Source organism: Cololabis saira, chromosome 15 (genome assembly GCF_033807715.1).
Source record: "Cololabis saira isolate AMF1-May2022 chromosome 15, fColSai1.1, whole genome shotgun sequence".
NCBI lineage: Eukaryota > Metazoa > Chordata > Actinopteri > Beloniformes > Belonidae > Cololabis > Cololabis saira.
In genome coordinates this window covers 38,940,948-38,961,283 of record NC_084601.1, presented here as the reverse complement: position 1 = coordinate 38,961,283, position 20,336 = coordinate 38,940,948, and the positions used below count along the sequence as shown (strand labels likewise).

Sequence of the window (20,336 nt, the reverse complement as noted above, 5' to 3'; positions counted from 1 at the left end):
TAAATGTACAATCGTTTGTATTCTTGTGCTCCATACCATGTGATCATGGTGAGTTAAATAAATGATGATGATGATGATGATGATGAGTAATCTGTATTTAATAAAGGCAATGAATAGTTCTAAAATATGATCACCAGGAAATTTTGAAAATGTATTTTATGTAGGTTAGTTATACATAAACATAAATTCATACATTGTACATAAAAAACAAAAATGAAAAATTATAAAATAAATCTTGTTGATTTTAAAATGAATCTATGAAACTGTATTGAGGATTTTAAAAGATACACAATATGAATGAGTAATCTTACAAGAAGAAGAAAAATATGAATAAAGAGAGGCTTTGGTCTAAAAGCATCAACCACAGGGGGAAGGTTGCTGCTTTCTTTTTGTCTCACAGCCTGAATCCTGAATTATTCTTTTAATTAACTTTTAATTAAAGACACCTGAGAGGACAGTCCATGATGTAAACACGGGTGATGTTGATTAATGCTGCGTTCCATTTACCTCGGAAGTCGGAACTCGGAACTGTGAATGACGTCACAGCCGAGTTATCAGCGTTCCAGTTACAAAGTAGGTAAACAAGTTGGTAGTTCGCATATACCACATGAAAAATGTAAATTACACTATGGCAGCATATATATGCCGAACAATACTTGTATACGACTGATTTAGTGTGACCAAAACTAGAATGAAGTGCTACGAATGTTTACAGAGCTCTCTTCTACTGTGTACAACCGGGGCAGCCATCTCGGAATGTGAACTCGGGGGCGGTGAAGACTCTCCCACTTTCCCAGTGGGAAATCCCACTTCGAGGGGCGTTCCAGTTGAAAATTCCGACTGGGAACTGGGAAATCCCCACTTCCGAGGACAAATGGAACGCGGCATAAATGTGACACATTTGATTCAATTTCGGAATTGTTTTAACAAAAATTTAATCAAAAATGTAATAAAATAAAGGTAGTTTTTTGGTGTGGGAAAAAAATACAAAAGAAACAAAAACTGTTGGTGCTCCAGTGTTGTCGACGTCTCACTGCAGACTGGCCGTCCTCCTCTCGCAGATGCTTTTCAGCTGGCTGGAACATTTGTAAACCAGCCAGCTCCTCCAGTATTTGTCCCCGGGACTGAGTCGACCACACAGCTCCTTCCCATCTCCCGCTTTATCTGGCTGACGTTCCCAAAACCTGAGGAGGCAAAAAAATGTTGGAAAATCCCAACAGGCTGTAATCTGTCTCCATGGTAACCACTCCTACTCAATTTTAAAAATACTTTAAAATATTCTCCATTCGTCTTTTCAAATCCCACCATGACAGGAGCTCCACAGCTGGGAGAAGCTTTCATGTGGAATTTTCATACTTGAACCAATATTCAGTTATGTGGGCGCTGTTAATTCATTCTATTAATATTATTGCATATAAAATGATAAAACTGTGTGTCAAACCTTTGGTTTAACTCAAAACAAGTGGAATATACAGGACTGTCTCAGAAAATTAATATATTGTGATAAAGTTCTTTATTTTCTGTAATGCAATTAAAAAAACAAAAATGTCATACATTCTGGATTCATTACAAATCAACTGAAATATTGCAAGCCTTTTATTATTTTAATATTGCTGATTACGATAAAAAAAAACATACATTATGGGAGAACAAAATTAAATAAATATTTAAAAAATAAATAAATAAATAAATAAATAATGTGTTGCCATTTCTGAATAATTTACCATAAATAAACATCTCTGATCAGTTTTGAGAGTATTAGTTGAGCTTTTATGCTCAGAACCTTCCACACTAATCAAACATCTCAAAAAATACATATGTTTCTTTATTTAATACATTTTCTTCTCATTTTTTTTAATTTATTCATTCATTTATTTTACTTGACCCCTTTTTTGGACAGAACTGTGCACGACTCATTTTAAAAAGCAGCCCACATACACAGGACTGTCTCAGGAAATTAGAATATTGTGATTTCTTTATTTTCTGTAATGCAATTAAAAAAACAAAAATGTCATACATTCTTCATCAACTGAAATATTGCAAGCCTTTAATTATTTTAATATTGCTGATTATGGTTTACAGTTTAAGATTAAGATTCCCAGAATATTCTGATTTTTTGAGATAGGATATTTGAGTTTTCTTAAACTGTAAACCATGATCAGCAATATTAAAATAATAAAAGGCTTGCAATATTTCAGTTGATTTGTAATGAATCCAGAATGTATGACATTTTTGTTTTTGTAATTGCATTACAGAAAATCACAATATTCTAATTTTCTGAGACAGTCCTGTAATCTGTTTTAATTCATTGATCAGTTGGGAGAGTTTTGCAAAAGTAATAACTTATTCTGCACCAGTTGTATGTCCTTAAACAGCTTTAACCTGGATCTCTAATGTAGATACAGGTTTCCCTTAGGGATGCACCGAAATTAAAATTTGTGGCCGAAACCAAAAAATAATATTAAACACTTGGCCGAATAACATACCGAACATGGTTCTTCGCAGTTTTTCCATTTATTTTGCCAATTTTTTCACCATTGCATAAATCCAATAAATGTGGTTTAGGCATGCTTTTCAAAGAAAAAAAATCTTCTACAAAATGACATGGTAGAAATATTTTTTGAACATGAACAACTGAACATTTTTTAATTTCCCAGCATTTTTAAATATTCCAGCAGACATTATACCAACAAAGCACAATAACTTAAAAAATAAATTAGCAAAATAATTTTTTGGGCCATCTTTGAGTTTACATTAGGCCTATAACTGACTGCTGAAAAATTGTAACACAGGCCTTAAAACAAAAACAAATTGCATTACAAAAAATCACAATATTCTAATTTTCTGAGACAGTCCTGTAAACTCTTTTTTTTAAATCTCATTGCATTGTTGCAGCTCCTCACAATGAGTGCTCTTTACCAGAAGGGAATGTAAAGCAGACTGAAAAAACTCTAAAAGCTCTCTACGTGATCTTTTTTTGTTCTCAAAATAACATAGTTGAGTTCAGGAGCTCGTTAAATGTAATATCTCAGCCTATCGTTCTGGCGGCGTGTGTCCTGTCAGGCGATCTGGCAGCATGTGATCAAACTGTCATCAGCTTTAAGAGCAGAGATCAGTAACGGCAGGTTCACGACCTCATGAGCTCTGCGTGTCCCTGTTCAGGCCTCTGAAACCTCTGAAACTCTTCCTCCTCCTCCTCCTCTTCGTTCCTCTCATACTCACTGTGGTGATTTCTCCACCGGGGAGCCGTCGCTCCACTGCCAGGCCCCGTCGCCGCTGCTCCTCAGGCCGAGCCAGTACGAGTCTCCCTGGCTCAAACTCTGGGCCATTTTAAACAGAAACTCCTGAAACATTATTCAGAAAAAAAATTACTTAATTTGTCTCAAATTTAGGACATAAACTGCGTTACATAGACGGAAAAGTCAGTGAAAGATAAAACCTGAAATGACCCCAGGCTGTGGCCGCTCCTGCAGACCTCTTCGTATTTCTCAGAAGTCGTAAACTATTCTTAAATTTCCCTGTCTGTCTCCTTACAGCTAATATTTCAAAAAGAGTCTCAGATGTTTACAACCGGAGAGATGCAGAATATGTCAATGGCGTTCTCTGTAGGATATGAAACAAGAATGACAGAAATACTGAGGTCTTATAGCTGAGATGGTTTCCTCTGATATTAAATTATTATGAATCAATCAAAATCAATCTTGTATTTCAAGAGGGAAGATGTCAAAAATAAATTAAAGCTGCAAACAGTGATGAACGGGTCCTCCACCCTTGTGCACGTTCAGGCTGCAGTGGAAGCTTGTATGACTTGATGTAGATTCTTCAGGCCTGGACATTTAGTGGATGAAACCACCCACGACTCTATATCAAACCATTCAAAAGTTATGGCAGAAAGTAGGAACGATCAAATATGGACCAATCAGGTGAAGGGGGGGCGTGCTTTTTGGCGTCTATGGTCGCCACGGTAACACTTTTGACTGAGAAAAGTAATGCACGTTGTCGCAGGATGGAGACGCACATTTTGATGTATAACACTCCTGGGTGCACGTTACAGTTCGGGCGAAGAAGCGGCTGAAGAAATGGCATAAATTGCGCCAAAATTACACGATTAATTCAAAATGGCCGACTTCCTGTTGGGTTTCGGCCATGGCGCCAAGAGACTTTTCTTTAAATTGTTGTAGACAGAGAACTGAGGCACTCATGAGGGTAAGATTAATAAAATGCCTTTATTATTGCATGGCTAATCCATTAAAAGCGTGTCTACGCGTTTCAGCCAAACTGGCCTTCGTCAGGACAAAAGTTCACTTTTTTTGTTCACTTCTTACCCTCATGAGTGCCTCAGTTCTCTGTCTACAGCAATTTATGGATCTCCCCGACTGAAGAGCACCTGAGGGATACTATTTTTGCAAATACCCAAGCAGCACTCCATGCACCGCGTTCCTGTCTGAAGACTTTTCTTTAAGTTGCAACATGATACAGGTGTGTTCCAATTTTCGTGCATGTACGTCAAACCGTATTGTGGGGCTTGAGGCACAAAGTTTTCTAGGGGGCGCTGTTGAGCCATTAGGCCACGCCCATTAATGCAAACCATTAAATATAAATTTTTTTGCCAGGCCTGGCTTGCATGCAAAATTTGATGACTTTTGGGGCACGTTTAGGGGGAAAAAAAGGCCCTCCTTTCGTCGGAAGAAGGAAAAAAGAAAAAAACAAGGAAAAAAAATTCCTACAGATACAAAAGGGCCGTCGCACTGTCAGTGCTCGGGCCCTAATTACAAGTTGCATGTGTTTACCTGCTCTTCCTCCGTCTTCACCAGGGCCACAGCTCCCCCTAGTGCCATGCAGCGGTACTGACTGCTGATCCAGTCTGCTCGGCTCTGGCTGAACAGGAAACACTTCTGGCCCTGACTCACCCAGCCGTCCAGACACGGCCTGCACTTTCTCTCTGGATGGAAAAAAACAGAACAAAGAGAAAATGGCTCAACAGAAATGTGTGAGCCTCAAAAGCTGCTTTAACCTTTTCACAGCACAAATGTCATGCTGGGCTCCCTTTTCTCTTGTGATTTTAGCACCTCCAGCTGTGGAACTGCCTAAATAATCGACCCAAAGGCCTTTCTGCTGATTTTAAATTTGAACCTTTTCTTTGGGTTTGAAATCTCTTTTCCAAATGTATCCTGAAAAAGATGGATAGAACATAACACAACACACTAGACTAATAATATATGCATTTAATTATCATATAATTGACAGATAAAACATTATTTTAAACACCCAAAGTTTAAGAAAACAATAACCTTTGCTCAATTATATTTACCAAAAGACAAAATAATTACATTTCATTTCTATTTTTGGATCTAAAACTTTAGCCCTATTTTTGGATATTTTTTGTCCCTTATGGCTCAAATATGAAACTAACAAACAAAATGTGCCAATCCTGGTTTTATTATTGTTTACTGTCATCAGGCAGTAAGGAAATAAAAGGCATTTATTCAGCCTGACTCACTGAGTCAAATCTGTCATTTAAGGTCCAATGTGGGCTAAAGAGAACCGCTGATGTCGGCCACATTTGGGCCAAATATAATGTTTTTGACCTTTTCTCCAGCCATTTCCATTCACTTAGCAAAAATACTCTATTTTTAATTGTTTTGTATCAAAGAGGTATGGTGGCCGATACCCGCCATTGCTGAAAATTAAAATAAAATAAAATAAAAGAAACGCCGCTGCAAATAAAATAAACGCTGCAGACAAAAAGAAACGCTGCTGCAAATAAAAGAAACGCTTAGCAAATAAAATAAACACTGCAGACAAAAAGAAACGCTGCTGCAAATAAAAGAAACGCTGCAAATATAAAGAAACCCCGCTGCAAATAAAATAAAAAAACAACGCAAATAAAAAAGCCACAATGGAAGTGAATTACTGGGGACTATTTTTGCTGATGCACCGGTGTTTATTACGTGAGAGGAGAAGAAAAAGATGAAGAGGACGTAAGTGAAAAGGAAGAAATAAGAAGAGCGAGGAATAAGAAGAACAACGAACGAGAAAATAAGTGAAAAGGTTAGTGTTCAACGTCGCCACGTGTAATTTTTTATGTGCAACACCGGTGCATCGGCAAAAATAGTCCCCGGTAATTCACTTCCATTGTGGCTTTTTTATTTGCGTTGTTTTTTTATTTTATTTGCAGCTGGATTTATTTTATTTGCAGTGGGGTTTCTTTATATTTGCAGCGTTTCTTTTATTTGCAGCGGCGTTTCTTTTTGTTTGCAGCGTTTATTTTATTTGCTAAGCGTTTATTTTATTTTCAGCAATGGCGGGTCTCGGCCACCGTAAAGAGGAAAAAAAAGACGGCTAGTTTTTGATGAATAAAGCACAACGTTAATGCAAGACAATTATGTTCTCCATCGAGAATATATGACATTTTGATTTTCAGTGAAACTGTTTCAGAGGTTTATAATGAACAATTGCTTTTAAAAGATGTAGCTTAAGGATCTGCATGTAACAATGTGTGGCTGAGTAGGACCCAGATGCAGGAGAGATGAGAAGGCAGGAGTTCGAGAAAAACATGATTATTTGCATAAAAAACAAAAAAAAAACCCACTGTTGAGCAGGAATTACAAAAACACAAGACCTGACGGGACACATGGAGGTTGGAAACAGTACAAACCAGCAGGGAGCAAGGGAAAGACAGGACAAGATATAGGCAGAAGGCTTGACGAGACACAGGTGCAAACAATCAGGGCAGATGAGAACAAGGGAAGTCAAGAAAAACACAAGGACATGGGGTTTCAAAATAAAACAGGAACCTAAATAACAAAACTGTGAAAAAAAACCAAAACCTTGACATAAACTCAAAACCGTGACACTGCAGAACTATTCTATTTCTTTAACATATTGTGGGGCTGCTGTAATAGAAGTAGTGAAGTGTGTAAAGTTATAAAAACATGATGCATTAAGTAAGAACTTCAGTTATGAAGAGGACAACAATTCCTGATGCTTTTTTCCACCTGTCAGTATTGAGCTGTTGGTGGTTTGTACTTTTGCAAATCACTATTCAAATAAGGCCCGCAGTGGGAACTGGCTGGTGATACTTCCTTTTATTTCAGATGCAGTCAGAAGGCCAACTCCATACTTGACAAAACAAACTGAATTTAACTGAAATTCTTGTTGGAACTGTTTCGCAATACCTGCAGTTAAGGTCAAAATGATTATCCCCTTCATGAAATTAAACAAAACTGTTAAACCCTTCATGGATATGACCATAAGCAAGTGTTTTTTTAGTTTATTTACATCCAAAAAAACAAGGATGAATCCAACTTTGAGCTGAAGCTTTGAACTGTTAAACTTTCTTGTTGTGAGCCAACAGCACTAACCAGAAACCTAATGTCACCTAATGTCACTGGTGTGAAACTTTGAGTCCCGAAGAAGCAAGTTGAGCATCAATGATCTTTGCAGACGTCCGTTCTTTATGTTTCTCCCTACTCCCCTGTCCAAAGTTTTGGACATCTTGTGCTTTGGAACACAACAAGGTTTTTTTTTTTAAACAGAAGATGTTTGGTTGTATTTTGCAGCGATGTAACATGTCAACTGTTCCAGACACAGATGACTGGAAATGGGAATATAACTGTCCCCCTACAGATGAGCATCCATTATCTTCTGTCTGGTCCGAAGTCCTGGCGGATTTACTTCCACAAGTGATCATTCCTCCAATAAAACCTCAGGAAAATTTTGCTACATATAGTTTGAAAAAAAAAATGAATTGGTCAGTATTTTGGGAAATCTCCCATAGTTCCTTGGGGTTAAATACTTTTTACCTGAACTGTACTTACATTATTAGCCTTATCCATATACGTCAGTAATAGGGGTGTATCAATATATCGTGCCACGAAAATTTGCGATACAAAAACGTCACGATACGTGTCGTGGAGGTGACAAACTGTAGCGCGATATTGGTTTATTAATATTAATATATTGTGTTGACTAGTAACATCTTATTGGTGCAGCGGGATCACGTGACGACCGCGCCTCGACTCCGCTTAGAAGAAACTAGTACCGTTTTGGTCCCGATCACGCGACTCTTGCAGGGTTTTGAGCTCCGACCTTTTACTTATAAGGTGAGCATAAATCAATCTTTTTTATGGTGTAAAGATTGTGTCGTCCCCAAAGGTGGGAGCGGGATGAAACTACAACGGGGTTCACCTTACGCCTGGGAACATGTGAAGCTCTTAGCTCTGTCATAAGCTAAATAACAGCCATGTTGCATTTGGAGTTTGGGACTTTTCATAGTTTATTTATTTACTTTTATTTATTTATTTAATTTTAGTTGTTACATTTCTGGAAAAGAAAAAAGTCAGATCATACATGAGAGAAACTATTCAGTTTGTGGCTAAATATTTTTATTTGTATGAAACTGAAGATGCATAATGCAAACCTGACATTTACTTTTAGTTCAGTTTGTGGAAAATGGTTGGCCTGGCTTTCTCTTTAAAACTCAAACAGTTATAAAGCATTACAAACTGTAACAATAGGGCAAACACACAGCATTGTTTTGTATTTTGTGTCTTTCAAATAAAAGACCATTTTTTCCAGTCATATGTTCCTCATTCAAGGTTGTTAAAAAAATACAGCTATAATATCGTATCATTATCGTGACCTCAATATCGTGTACCGTACCTTATCGTGAGATTAGTGTATCGTTACAACCCTAGTCAGTAATCAGCTGTTACACTCTTTTTCGCTTAACCAAATCACTAATTCCAAACCTAACACAAACTCTTCAAAGTTGAGCCAAAAATGTGTCCTCTACGCTCTCTACTGATGCTGCTGATGGTATTTATTTTCTATTTACCAGTTTACCCCAGCAAAGTCTGGAAATGCTCCAAAATGACTGACTCAGACCTTGGACACCAGGACTGGTTCTGGCCATCCGGTAGTACCACTAACAGCACAACAAGACGTTTTATCTTCAAAGTAAGAAAAACTATGCTTTGTTAACCCTTAATTCCCAACTCAGATGATGAATTCACCACTACCGCTAAATAGTTAAAGCGATGGCAGTTAAACATCTAAAACTACACAATGCAATGCAGCTGTCCCTCAGTAACCATACTGCTTATTATTTATAAATGTGTGCTTTCATAGTCATTCTTACCAATGAGGTACAATAGGCATGGATATCAAATGTAGGTTATAGACACCAAAGCAGAGTTTTTGTACCAGGCTGTGTGTATAGCTCTAACCTTTGACATTTTAAAATGGAGATCAATGAAAATGACTCGTGTTTGGAAGCCGTCCCTCGCTGTGTCATCCACACCTCCCCTGATCACAGCTAAGGCCCCTTTTACACGTAGCAATAACTGTGGTATTTTTATGCGTTTTGGCCGTTCGTTTACACAAAAACGAAGCTTAAAGTCACCAAAAACCATCATTTAAGAAAACTCCGGCCAAAGTGGAGATTTGCAAAAACTCCGTCTTCACTTTTGCTTGTAAACGGAGGGAAACGGACATTTATGCTTCAGAACGTAACATTATGAGACAGAAACATCACCAGCGTCATTAGTGCGACCTGTGTTTACAATTTGTTTGGCCACTGTCAATATTTTCTTGTATTTTACCTGTTTTATATTCTAAAGTCACACTTAAAAGTAACTCCACTTCTCTGTCACTCCAAACGAAAGACTCTCGTTCATCTTGGAAGTAACTGGAAGTTACACGTGTCATTTGTTGATGTTTTTTTCCAGGATTCTGATTGGCTAGCATGACTTTATCTTCTCGTTACACTGCCCCCTGTAGGTTTGGCTGTTCATAGCACCTTAACAGCTATTTATGTGGGTTCGTGTAAATTATGGTATTTTTCAAGACGTAGAGGGGGGAATATTTGTTTTTGTAAATACCCGGCTATGTGGAAACTTGGCCTAAGTCAGAACCCCACCAACCCAGAACAGGATGAAGAGAGTATAAAGAAAAAGATGGTTGCTTTTGTCTTATTTCCATGGTGATCCTTTATGAATTATGCTTAATTTGGCTTTCTTCTCTCCAGAATCAAGGAAACATTTTTATTTAGTCCTAGAAAGCTTTTTTACCAGGTTCTTTTCTTCAACAATAAAGAAAAAGGTCAAGTTGCCTTTTTGCCATTTGAAAGTTACCATGACCTGCGTGACTGAGAGTCTGCACCAGCATAATTCTTTCTTATCTTGATTCACCCTGTTTTTTTCTGTTTTCTATTGTCACATTTTGTTTTTGGAGTTCAGACTTTGGACTTTCACTTCACAGTGCTTTAGTTCCTTAGTGCCTCCTCTGAGTGCTTGTATACAGACCGCATTACCCTTCACTCCACGGGCCCGTTTCACAAAGCAGGTTTAGTGAGAACTCTGAGTCTGTTAACCCTGAAATGAGGGAAACTCTGAGTTTTCCGTTTCACAAAGGGAGGTAACTCAAACCAGAGAAAGAGAGGTAACTCTAGCCTGTTTCACAAAGAGAGGTAACTTAAGCTCTCGGTCAGTTACCGTAGTAACAGACGCTCTGAACCTAACCTGGTCGGGACCAGGTTTATTTCAGCGAACCTGGAGTTTCTCTCTGTCTCCTCCCTCAGTGGCGTCAATTCAGCCAATGGGTCTTTACGCAATACGCATCCGTTTTCTGCACCACGGACAGCAAGCGGCAGAGTTAGAGAGCAGAAAAGGCGTATCTGACAAACGCAACGTATTTTATTCACTATGTCAGTGCAACAATATCACAGGGACATCCCAGTTTAACTTCAAACAGTTAAAGTCCAAATGCAAAAAGGAGAGGGAGAGTAAAAAAAAGTCAAATATTTCCCTTAAACAGATGTATAAGAGGATTTATATCTTACTTTGAGATGAACTTGCATAATTAATCCATCAGTGGCTAACAGCCTCGTTAATATATTCTGGACCCATCACTTGCCTTCTTTCTTTTTGTTTTATTGCGTGGTTGTCTGCTTCATTTTAATTTTTGTAAGTTAGTAACACTGCAGAGCGCACTTTTTTTTTTTTTACTTTATTTAAACTTTATTTAAAAGTTCCAATTACAGTCAGAACATTGACCGTGGACAGTCAGGCATCAAGGAATTAAATAAACAAATACAGTATGAGACATAAAGTGGATGAAGTGCATAAGTCATTACATAAGTAACATAAATATAATAAAATAAATCAATTTAAATAAAAAGAAAGAAAATGGCAGGACATATATTATATCTGCAGAGCGCACTAAAAACGAGATTGATAGCGACCACTGTCGTCAGGGAATACCTACTGAAATCCATCATGTTGTTCTGATATGCATTTGTAGTTATTTTATATGTATGAAGTAATAGAATACATCAATACAAATAGATACAGAGTAATTCCATAAATGTATTTAAAAAAAAAAACATTTACATTCTCCCCTGAAGCCGAGGTGTGGCAGCTGCCGTACCCAATTGACGGCCCTGATCTAAATGACAATAAATTTTTTTTTTTTTTTTTCAAAATATGCTCTCATACTCGCCATATGCACGTATTAACACTTCTAACTCCAGTGGCGTGAAGTATGTAGATCTTCAGATGCAAACTAACGTTTCCTCAAAGGGATTTTGTAAATTGAAATGATAAATAAAGTTAAAAAGAAAAAAAAGAAAATGTATGTCGCTCTTTTGTGTCGCCGGTTGCCATGGTGAATCCTTGTATCAGCGCTCTACTGATGCTGGCTTTTGATTTCCCTCACGCTCGCGCTTAACTCCCGGTGAAACTACTTAGAGTTGAGTAAATTACCTCAAATCCGCTGTTCTGGAACCGAAAACTCAGAGTTTCCGATCTCAGAGTAGATCAACTAAGAGTTCAGGATTAGACTCAGTGTTTGTTGAACCTGCTTTGTGAAACGGACCCCACATCACGACAACTACACTGCAAAAACTCAAAATCTTAACAAAAATATTTTGTCTTATTTCTAGTTAAAATGTCTCATTTTTAGTCAAATTACACTTAAAACAAGAGTCATTACCAGAAAAATAACTTATTTGACAATTTTCACCTGTTTCAATTAAATTTTCACTTGAAATAAGTAGAAAAATCTGCCAGTGGAACAAGATTTATCTTCTAATTACAAGCAAAAAAATCTTGTTCCACTGGCAGATTTTTCTACTTATTTTAAGTGAAAATCTACTTGAAACAGGTGAAAATGATTGATGAAAGGTAAGCCCTACACTGCAAAAACTCTTTAAAAAAAGAATATTTGTCTTATTTCTTATTTTCATTTTATTCTTTATTTCATTCAAAAATAAAACAAACAATTCAATACAAATACAAACACAAATGTTCATAAATTGTGAATGAAAAGGGAGAAAGAAGAAGAATCTTAGTTTTAATTTCTAGTTAAAATGTCAAATTTTTAGTCAAATAAATCTCATTACACTTAAGACAAGACTCAAAAACTCAGAAAAACATCAATTTTCACCTGTTTCAAGTAGATTTTCACTTAAAATAAGTAGAAAAATCTGCCAGTGGAACAAGATTTTTTTGCTTGTAATGGCAGATTTTTCTACTTATTTCAAGTGAAAATGTTTGAAACAGGTGAAAATTGTCAAATAAGTTATTTTTCTGGTAATGTCTCTTGTTTTAAGTGTAATGAGATTTATTTGACTAAAAATGAGACATTTTAACTAGAAATTAAAACTAAGATTCTTCTTCTTTCTGCTCCCTTTTCATTCACAATTTATGAACATTTGTATTTGTATTGAATTGTTTGTTTAATTTTGAATGAAATAAAGAATAAAATGAAAATGAGAAATAAGACAAATATTCTTGTTAAAATAGTTTTTGCAGTGTAGGGCTTACCTTTCATCAATACTTTCAATAAACCAAAGATCATGAAATAAGAAAACATCACATTTTCCAACATGTCATTGTTTTAAACTCTAATTCATGTACAATCATGCACTCACCACCAGTGGTGGAGTTGCTGACGGGGCAGTACTGATTCAGAGCTGGATACTGGGTGAACAGGAGCTGGTGTGAGCGGTTGAGCATCTCCAACTCGTTTGTCAGGTCTCTCAGTTTGGTTTCCTGCAGAGCCGACTGCGACTGAAACATGATGTTGATCTGAACCACTGTGGAACACACACATACAAAAGAACAAGAGAAAATGACTCCATCCATCAATGTTTCCATGGAAACAGGATGAAAAAAGGACCTCAGAGGGTAAACATAGCAGAGATAAAGGTTCATATATATATATATATATATATATATATATATATATATATATATATATATATATATATATATATATATATATATATATATAGACCATTCAAAGGATAATTACTTTTCTGATATGCTTACAGCTGCAGCAACCACAATGAATAAAATTCCTTTTTTACAAATGACTGTGGACTCCTGTACTAAACAGTTTTTATTCACTCGCTGTTTTTGTAAGTATTTTTAACTCAGTCTCAAGTTATTAACTTCAAATAAAGGGAATCAGAGCCAGGATTAGGCATTAGTCTCATCATCTCCATGTTTTGGCAAATTTATTTTAGCAGGCTCATGTCAATATGTATTATCAAAGAAAATAAGAATATGAATATGAAGCTCTGTGATACAAAAGCCCAATGGCGGAAAGAGCACAGCCCACTTAAACATTTATTATCTTTTTTTAGAAACTAGTGCAGGCCTTTCAAGGAATTACCTCCTTCTGACAGCAGAGCCATAATGAAAGCATTTGCACCGGTTGTGCATAAAAGAGAGTGCATGTTCACAACTTGATGTGATTGCAGGAAAAATATTCAAACTGAACCCAGTAAGACCTGCAATTCTCAGTCCTGCTTTCCAATACAGAAACAAGAAACATGTGCAGGCAAATATGCTATATATATATATTAATATTATTTGAATAATAATATCATATTTGATATATACATAAAATGCACATGCAAATGAAAATACTGACACTACATGACATCATCATAACATGTGGCTGAAACGATTTCAAATATCTTTTCAACAACTTTGTAGATAAGTTTAAGACAAACGATATTTGATTGTGTAGAACAGGGGTCGGCAACCTAAAATGTTGAAAGAGCCATATTGGACCAAAAACACAAAAAACAAAAATCTCTGGAGCCGCAAAAAATGAAAAGTCTTGTATTAGAATGAAGGCAAATGGTGAAAGGCAAAATGTTGAGAAAAAAGTCGAAATGTCGATAAAAAGTCAAAAATGTCGAGAAAAAAGTCGAAATGTCGAGAAAAAAGTTGAAATGTTGAGAAAAAAGTCGAAATGTCGAGATTAATGTTGAAGTACAATCTCTAGAAAAAAGTCGAAATGTCGAGAAAAATGTCGAGAAAAAAGTCGAAATGTCGAGATTAAAAAGGAAAGGAAAAAAGGAAGAAAAAAAGGAAAAAAAGAAGAAGAAAAAAAGAGAAAGAAAGAGGAAAAAAAGGAAAAAAAAGGTCAAACATTTTTTAAAAAGCTCCAGGAGCCACTAGGGCAGCGCTAAAGAGCCGCATGCGGCTCTGGAGCCGCGGGTTGCCGACCCCTGGTGTAGAACAAATACTGGATTACAGTCTGGTCATGTGATTTGAAACCATTGCTCCCGTTCTTATGACCTTTGAACTTGTTCTCTCTGTTCTAGCGGTTGCTGTATCTCACATGAATCTCATATGAAAAAGTTGGGCACTGTTTTCTTTCTGCAAGCCATAAATGCAAATAGAATTGAAAAAAACAAACTGCATTAGCCTATCATTAGAAAGATAAGTGCACATTTGAGAGTTCAGCAGTGCAAAACCCATTATGACTGATGTGGTGGGAAAAAAATGCATTCAGATGAGTCACTTCCACTGCTTGGCAAGTGGGCGAATGCATTTGTTATCTACACAAAGAGAACATATAGATTTTACTGGTTAACCCATTAAAGTGAGGGATAAAATGACTCTCTCAAGCTTCAGAGGGATTTTATCTCAGTCGATAGTACATTCAGGGTCACAAAATGTGATTAATCATAATGAATGATATGTTATTGCCTCTGCAATTAGGCAACCCAACTGTGTAGCGGTGGGAGATTTTGGACAGATGTGTTATGTCGTGATGTCCCCCGCCATCATTTCAATACCAAATGAGAATATTTTTTGGAAGAATGGCCTTCCTTTGCTCCAGGGGAAGTTTTCAAATCAGTCCCAAAGAGCACTGAAGCTGTTCTACATGCGTGTTTAAATAGAAGTCACCGTTCACATACTCACAGCAGAGCGTCAGCAGCAGAGTGACCAGGGTGATCAGAAAACACAGCAGAGATAAGTAATGAGTCAGCTGTCTGTAGTGACTGAGTGAACCTGGGACACAAAAGAAAAAAGTGCAGTTTAACCATAGACTGTGTAAAAAGGTCTGGAGAAATCCCATGTGACATTGTTAGGTTCCTAAATCATCATAACATAAATTAATAACTTAGGAAAAGACACAGAGACTGTGAAATGATTTTTCAGGCGCTCCTGCAGGAGGGGGAGAGCATACTGACAGAGGCAGAGCCCCCTGAAAGCAAATGCTTCCCAAAGACCCTCCCCTTGCAGGAAGCTATTTATTGGTAAAACTGACAGGAAACATGACCATATTTGGAACAGTGAATGGACAATGGACAGATGGAGACCACAGACATTGTATCGGATGATGGTTGAAAAGTCACACCTATGACTTTTCAGTTAATAAGCAACTTATCTGTGGTGTGAAGAGCAACAGACAGCCTTTTAAGAAACCTTAAATGGTCAAGGGGTCAACTAAAAACAGGACCTCTGTCGGAGGTTTTGAACAGATGGTTCAAACTGACAATGGGGTATTTGTGGGACAGCCCAAAACCCTGGCGGAACACAGGAAGGGCTGCCCTTATCTTTTAACATGTGATGGGGGTCTTGAAACAGATGCGTCTAAAGACACTGGGCCATTTACAAACCGGAAGTCACCAGGCCAACCTTCATGGGGTCCGGTGTCATCAGATGGTCGAACTAACCCTTAGCTAACCTTTAAAGACAATGAGGCAGCTGTCAGTCGACCCCCCTGACAAAACTCAGGAAGTGGCCTGTGATCTGCATGTGATAGCATGTGGAAACAGTCAGTTCTCCAAAGCTGACTTGATTCTGTTACTTTCATAATGACAAATTTGTTCAAAAACGTTGATTAACCTCACAACATTACTTATAGATTTTATGTAGAGTGCTTTGAAACGTTTTTGTTTGTCTTATTGAATGGCGCCATGTTGGTAGGAACTGGTCAATTCCAAACATGCAAATGAGTGGAACAAGAAGGCCCGGAAGCCAGCTGGGACACGCACACCTAAGCTCCATGACAGGAAACTAGCTATTTTAGTTTGGATATCTTAAAGGGGACATATTATGAAAAACAGGTTTTCTGTTTAAAGTGGTCTCCCCTCAGCCTGCCAACTCAGAGAAGGAGGAAAGCAACCAAATTCTGCAGTGTCTGTACAGCCGCCCGGATGAGCCGTCCAGTGTGATGTGGACAACTAACAACTAACTCCACCGGCCGGAGCTTCCGCCATTTTTTCGTAGCGGTGTATCGCGTCATTCAGGCAGCCAATCAGCACAGAGCCTCATTATCATAGCCCCGCCCACTCAGAATCCTGCATAGATAATGAGGTTAGAGAATGGGATGATAAAGACATGGTTTAGAGGCTGAATTTCGAATTTATTTCGCAAAAACAATCAAAAGCTTGTTTTTAAGACATTCAAGGCCTGTTTAAAGGGGACCTATTATGAAAAACACGTTTTTTCTTGTTTTAATATATATAAAGTGGTCTCCCCTCACCCTGCCAACACATAAAAGATGAAATCCCATGAAAATCTGCAGGGTCTGTTCACCCTGCCCGGAGGAGCCATCCAGTGTCACGTGAGTTTTACGAGCCGTTTAGAATCTGCGCCTATGGTGACGTCACCATAGGCGCAGAGGTTCGGCCTCCGCTGCTGAAACCACGCCCACAACCAGCTCCGCTGGCTGGAGCTTCAGCCATTGTTTGGAAGCGACGGCTGTTTCCCCCGGTTTCAACAGCGAGGGGACAGTAAAAATTAGGTTTTGCATTTACCCTCATAAAAGTATCAGTACCCACAGAACGGACCCGGCAACTGCACACGAGTCAGCGGTAAGTGACATTAATTTTTTTATGTTATTTATATTTGTCTACAAGTATGATCTTTGCATGGGCTAAGTATTTAGCTTAGCTCCGGAGCACCGGGGCCCCTCACTGGACCGGACCGGTGAGCAGCTCCGGGCCCCGGCGGCTCTATTAGTACCTTAATACATTTTTCTTCTGTCTATGGTTTCAGATCTTCCAAGCACCTGAAGCTGTTCAACGACATCTTCAGAAGAAATGCACGGTCCTTCCTTGAGCCTGCAATAGTGCATACATGTTATTTATATACAACTTATGTTCTTTTTTAACAAGAAAGTTGCCATTTGTGAAAATTCAGTGTTGTGATTTCTTTAGTTAACATGATTAATTTGTCTTGTAACATAAGAAATGAAATGATGAGGGATCGGAGTAAAGAACTGTGGTGTACCTGTTTAGAATTCAATTAAATCTTCCTGTGTGAATTAGTGTGAAGACGAGGTGACCCGGTCAGGGAACTAAAGGCTGATTTATGGTTCCGCGTTACACCAACGCAGAGCCTACATGTACGGCGTAGGGTACGCGTCGATTTAACGCAGAACCGTTAATCAGGCTTTAAGATCCGTGTAACTGAATGAGAGCGTCCGACTATCGCGTCGAGCTGCGTGACATCGGACGCTCTCTGTCCACACTGAAACCGTTAAACTCGCGGACAGTTAGGACAGTCCAATACAAAAAAATAAAGCAATGGAATTTATTTTGTCGCAGAAGCTCCACGGGATGGGACACGACACGCTTTGTGTACGGAGCCGCTGCTCTGGCCGGAGAGGCTTTGTCTCCTCCCCTGCTACACGTCATTCAAGCAGCCAATCAGCACAGAGCCTCATTATCATAGCCCCCCCGCACCTAAAATGAAGCACAGAAAATGAGGTGAGAAGCGGTAAAACTACAGACATGGCCCACAGGCTGAAGCTTTAGCTTGTTTTTAAGACTTTCATGGCCTGTTTAAAATAGGTATTAGATGCCATAATAGGTCCCCTTTAACTTGTAGTAACTAATGTTATCTTACAGTGAGTCTGGTCAAATCTCTCCAAATATTCTACTTTTAGATGTAAAAAGGGCAATCAAAACAAATGCTGCCAGAGCTGAAACGAGGACAAGCTGAAATCTGCTGGGCCTGATCTAGGCAACCAGGCAATGGGTAGCCAATTGCAGTGGAGACAATCAGTTACCCACTGGATAGTGGTCCAGTTAGTCAACTTGGAATTTTGACAGGAGGACTTGGCTGCAACTGCCAAGGAGCTAGAGACAGTCCAGCTGGAGTACTCTGATTATCCTGGTTAACTGGGAGTAAAGATGGCTTCTCAGGTTTCTTTAGCTCCACCCCCAAACTGTTCCAGGCCAACCCAACTCTCACACATAATGCAGAGAGCCACTCCTGAACGTCGCTGTCTTTTCACTTTGAATGTGGTGATGTCAAACTGACCTGGGGATTCTGTACATCGAAAAAGTGTTGCAGCCAATCAAATTGCAGCTACACAGCTCGTGCAAGCCAAATAAATCATACATTGGGGCAGGACAGTTTTAAAGCATGTGGCTTACTTATGCAGCCAGCACAAAGAAATGTGATTGGTTGTTCATGGTATGATGAATCATCAGAAACATACAGTCAGTACGGTTTACAGCACAACAAGCCACGTTATCCTTCAAATATTCATGATTATCCTCTGTAAGTAGGGTTGCCACCTTTCAGAAATAGAAATAAGGGACGCCCCGATTTCAGCAGCGCAGGAGCCAAAAAAAAGCCCCAAAACTTCTAAACTGAATAAAAATGTGTTTATTTTATATGAAAAACAAAATGCTTTGATTTAAAGTTTAAAGTGCTTTAATAGCATTGAACTTGCATGACTGTACAGACAGACAACCATATAGCAGCTGAAATATCCTCCTATGCTACGTATGTAGCATAGGAGGCTACGTATTTACGTATGTAAAATAAAATTGAATGTCCATATCAGCCCAGATGTAATATAGCCTACAGGTGAAGAATATGGTGTAAAGGTTAATTTATTTCAATAATTCAACTAGAATATGGTGTAAAAGTTAATTTATTTCAATAATTCAACTAGAATATGGTGTAAAAGTTAATGAAAATACGGTACAAATCGTGTCCCGTATTAGTTCAATACGGGACGCAACATTTTTTTCTGAAATAAAGGACAATTCCGTATTTTGCGGGACGGGTGGCAACCCTATCTGTAAGGTATCTGTATGTGTAATTCTGTATCTGTAATTCAAGACAGTGCTAAGCACTAGTGTTAGCAGCGTGCCATTAACCATACCTACCCATCGATCAAAAGACTCCTTATCATGCATTTGTGGCTTCATATAATTGTCCCTGATGAGATACATACAAACGAATCCCCTGTACAGTTTCTCATCTATGTCAAATGAAGCTACAGAGAACAAAACCACTTTTGAACCAGGCTGTAAATGTGTTTATTTAGGCTTCAAAGATGTACAGTTTAACATTGATGTTAATATTAACAGTGACCAGGCACTGCTGGCGATGACTGGGAGGACTTTTAACTGCCGTGTTATAACCTTTACCGTTGTTAAGAGAATAACATTTAAAACTCAACCAGAATAAATGCATTAACCAAATCATTAGCAAACCCAGTCATGAGTTCATGTTGTTTTTCTAAAACCCACTTGACAAAACTTAATTAATATTGAAGCTTAAATATCTTACAAAAAATACAAGCTGAGAATAAATCCACTTAAAACTCTTGAACTTTGTTGGAGGTCAAAAGCCTTTAATTTGTCAAATTAAAACTCGCCCTGAAATAATTGTCTTTTAACTGATCCAGCTTTGGCAAAAAAATAAAAGAGTAATGCAGTACTTTTACCTGTGGATGTTTCAAGAGCTTCTCCCTCTATCAGAGCTGATCCATTATCGAGTCCCATGATATTTCAAACAGAGAAACTTACATCCACACATGTGATATTTTAGCTAAATGTTATTTTCCTTTTAGAACTTCTGTCTCTAAGTCATGTAAAACACTGTTTTCCAACCTCAGGCAAAGATGACATTCAGGCATTTGGTGTTAAAGCGTAAGCTGCGTACGCTGTATCTTCTACGAATATTAAAATAAACGCTGTCCTACAGCTGCATGCAAAGTAGTCTGATAAGCAAACGTGTCATTTCAGTACAGTTCAAGCTTTCTGGTATGTGTCTTTC

At 38.1% G+C, this 20,336-nt stretch overlaps 1 protein-coding gene across 1 annotated transcript; it reads right to left on the bottom strand.

Annotated features, from left to right (window-relative positions):
* Positions 1–1,030: 1,030 nt before the first annotated feature.
* LOC133460924 (C-type lectin domain family 6 member A-like) lies at positions 1,031–20,097 on the bottom strand. The gene is made up of 6 exons (XM_061741636.1): positions 20,005–20,097; positions 15,228–15,317; positions 12,935–13,099; positions 4,791–4,942; positions 3,223–3,344; positions 1,031–1,184 (listed from the first exon to the last, which is right to left on the bottom strand). Exons 1-6 carry the CDS (start codon positions 20,060–20,062, stop codon positions 1,031–1,033), a joined length of 741 nt encoding a protein of 246 aa, XP_061597620.1. The 5' UTR covers positions 20,063–20,097.
* Between the last annotated feature and the right edge of the window lie 239 nt (positions 20,098–20,336).

Excerpts from the sequence above, each read along its gene's own strand:
- LOC133460924 (XM_061741636.1), bottom strand. The coding sequence starts at position 20,062 with ATGGGACTCGATAATGGATCAGCTCTGATAGAGGGAGAAGCTCTTGAA. Across the intron at positions 15,318-20,004 it reads AGCTCTTGAAACATCCACAG|GTTCACTCAGTCACTACAGA; the intron begins GTAAAAGTACTG and ends TTTGTGTCCCAG. Across the intron at positions 3,345-4,790 it reads TGAAGACGGAGGAAGAGCAG|GAGTTTCTGTTTAAAATGGC; the intron begins GTAAACACATGC and ends ATAATGTTTCAG.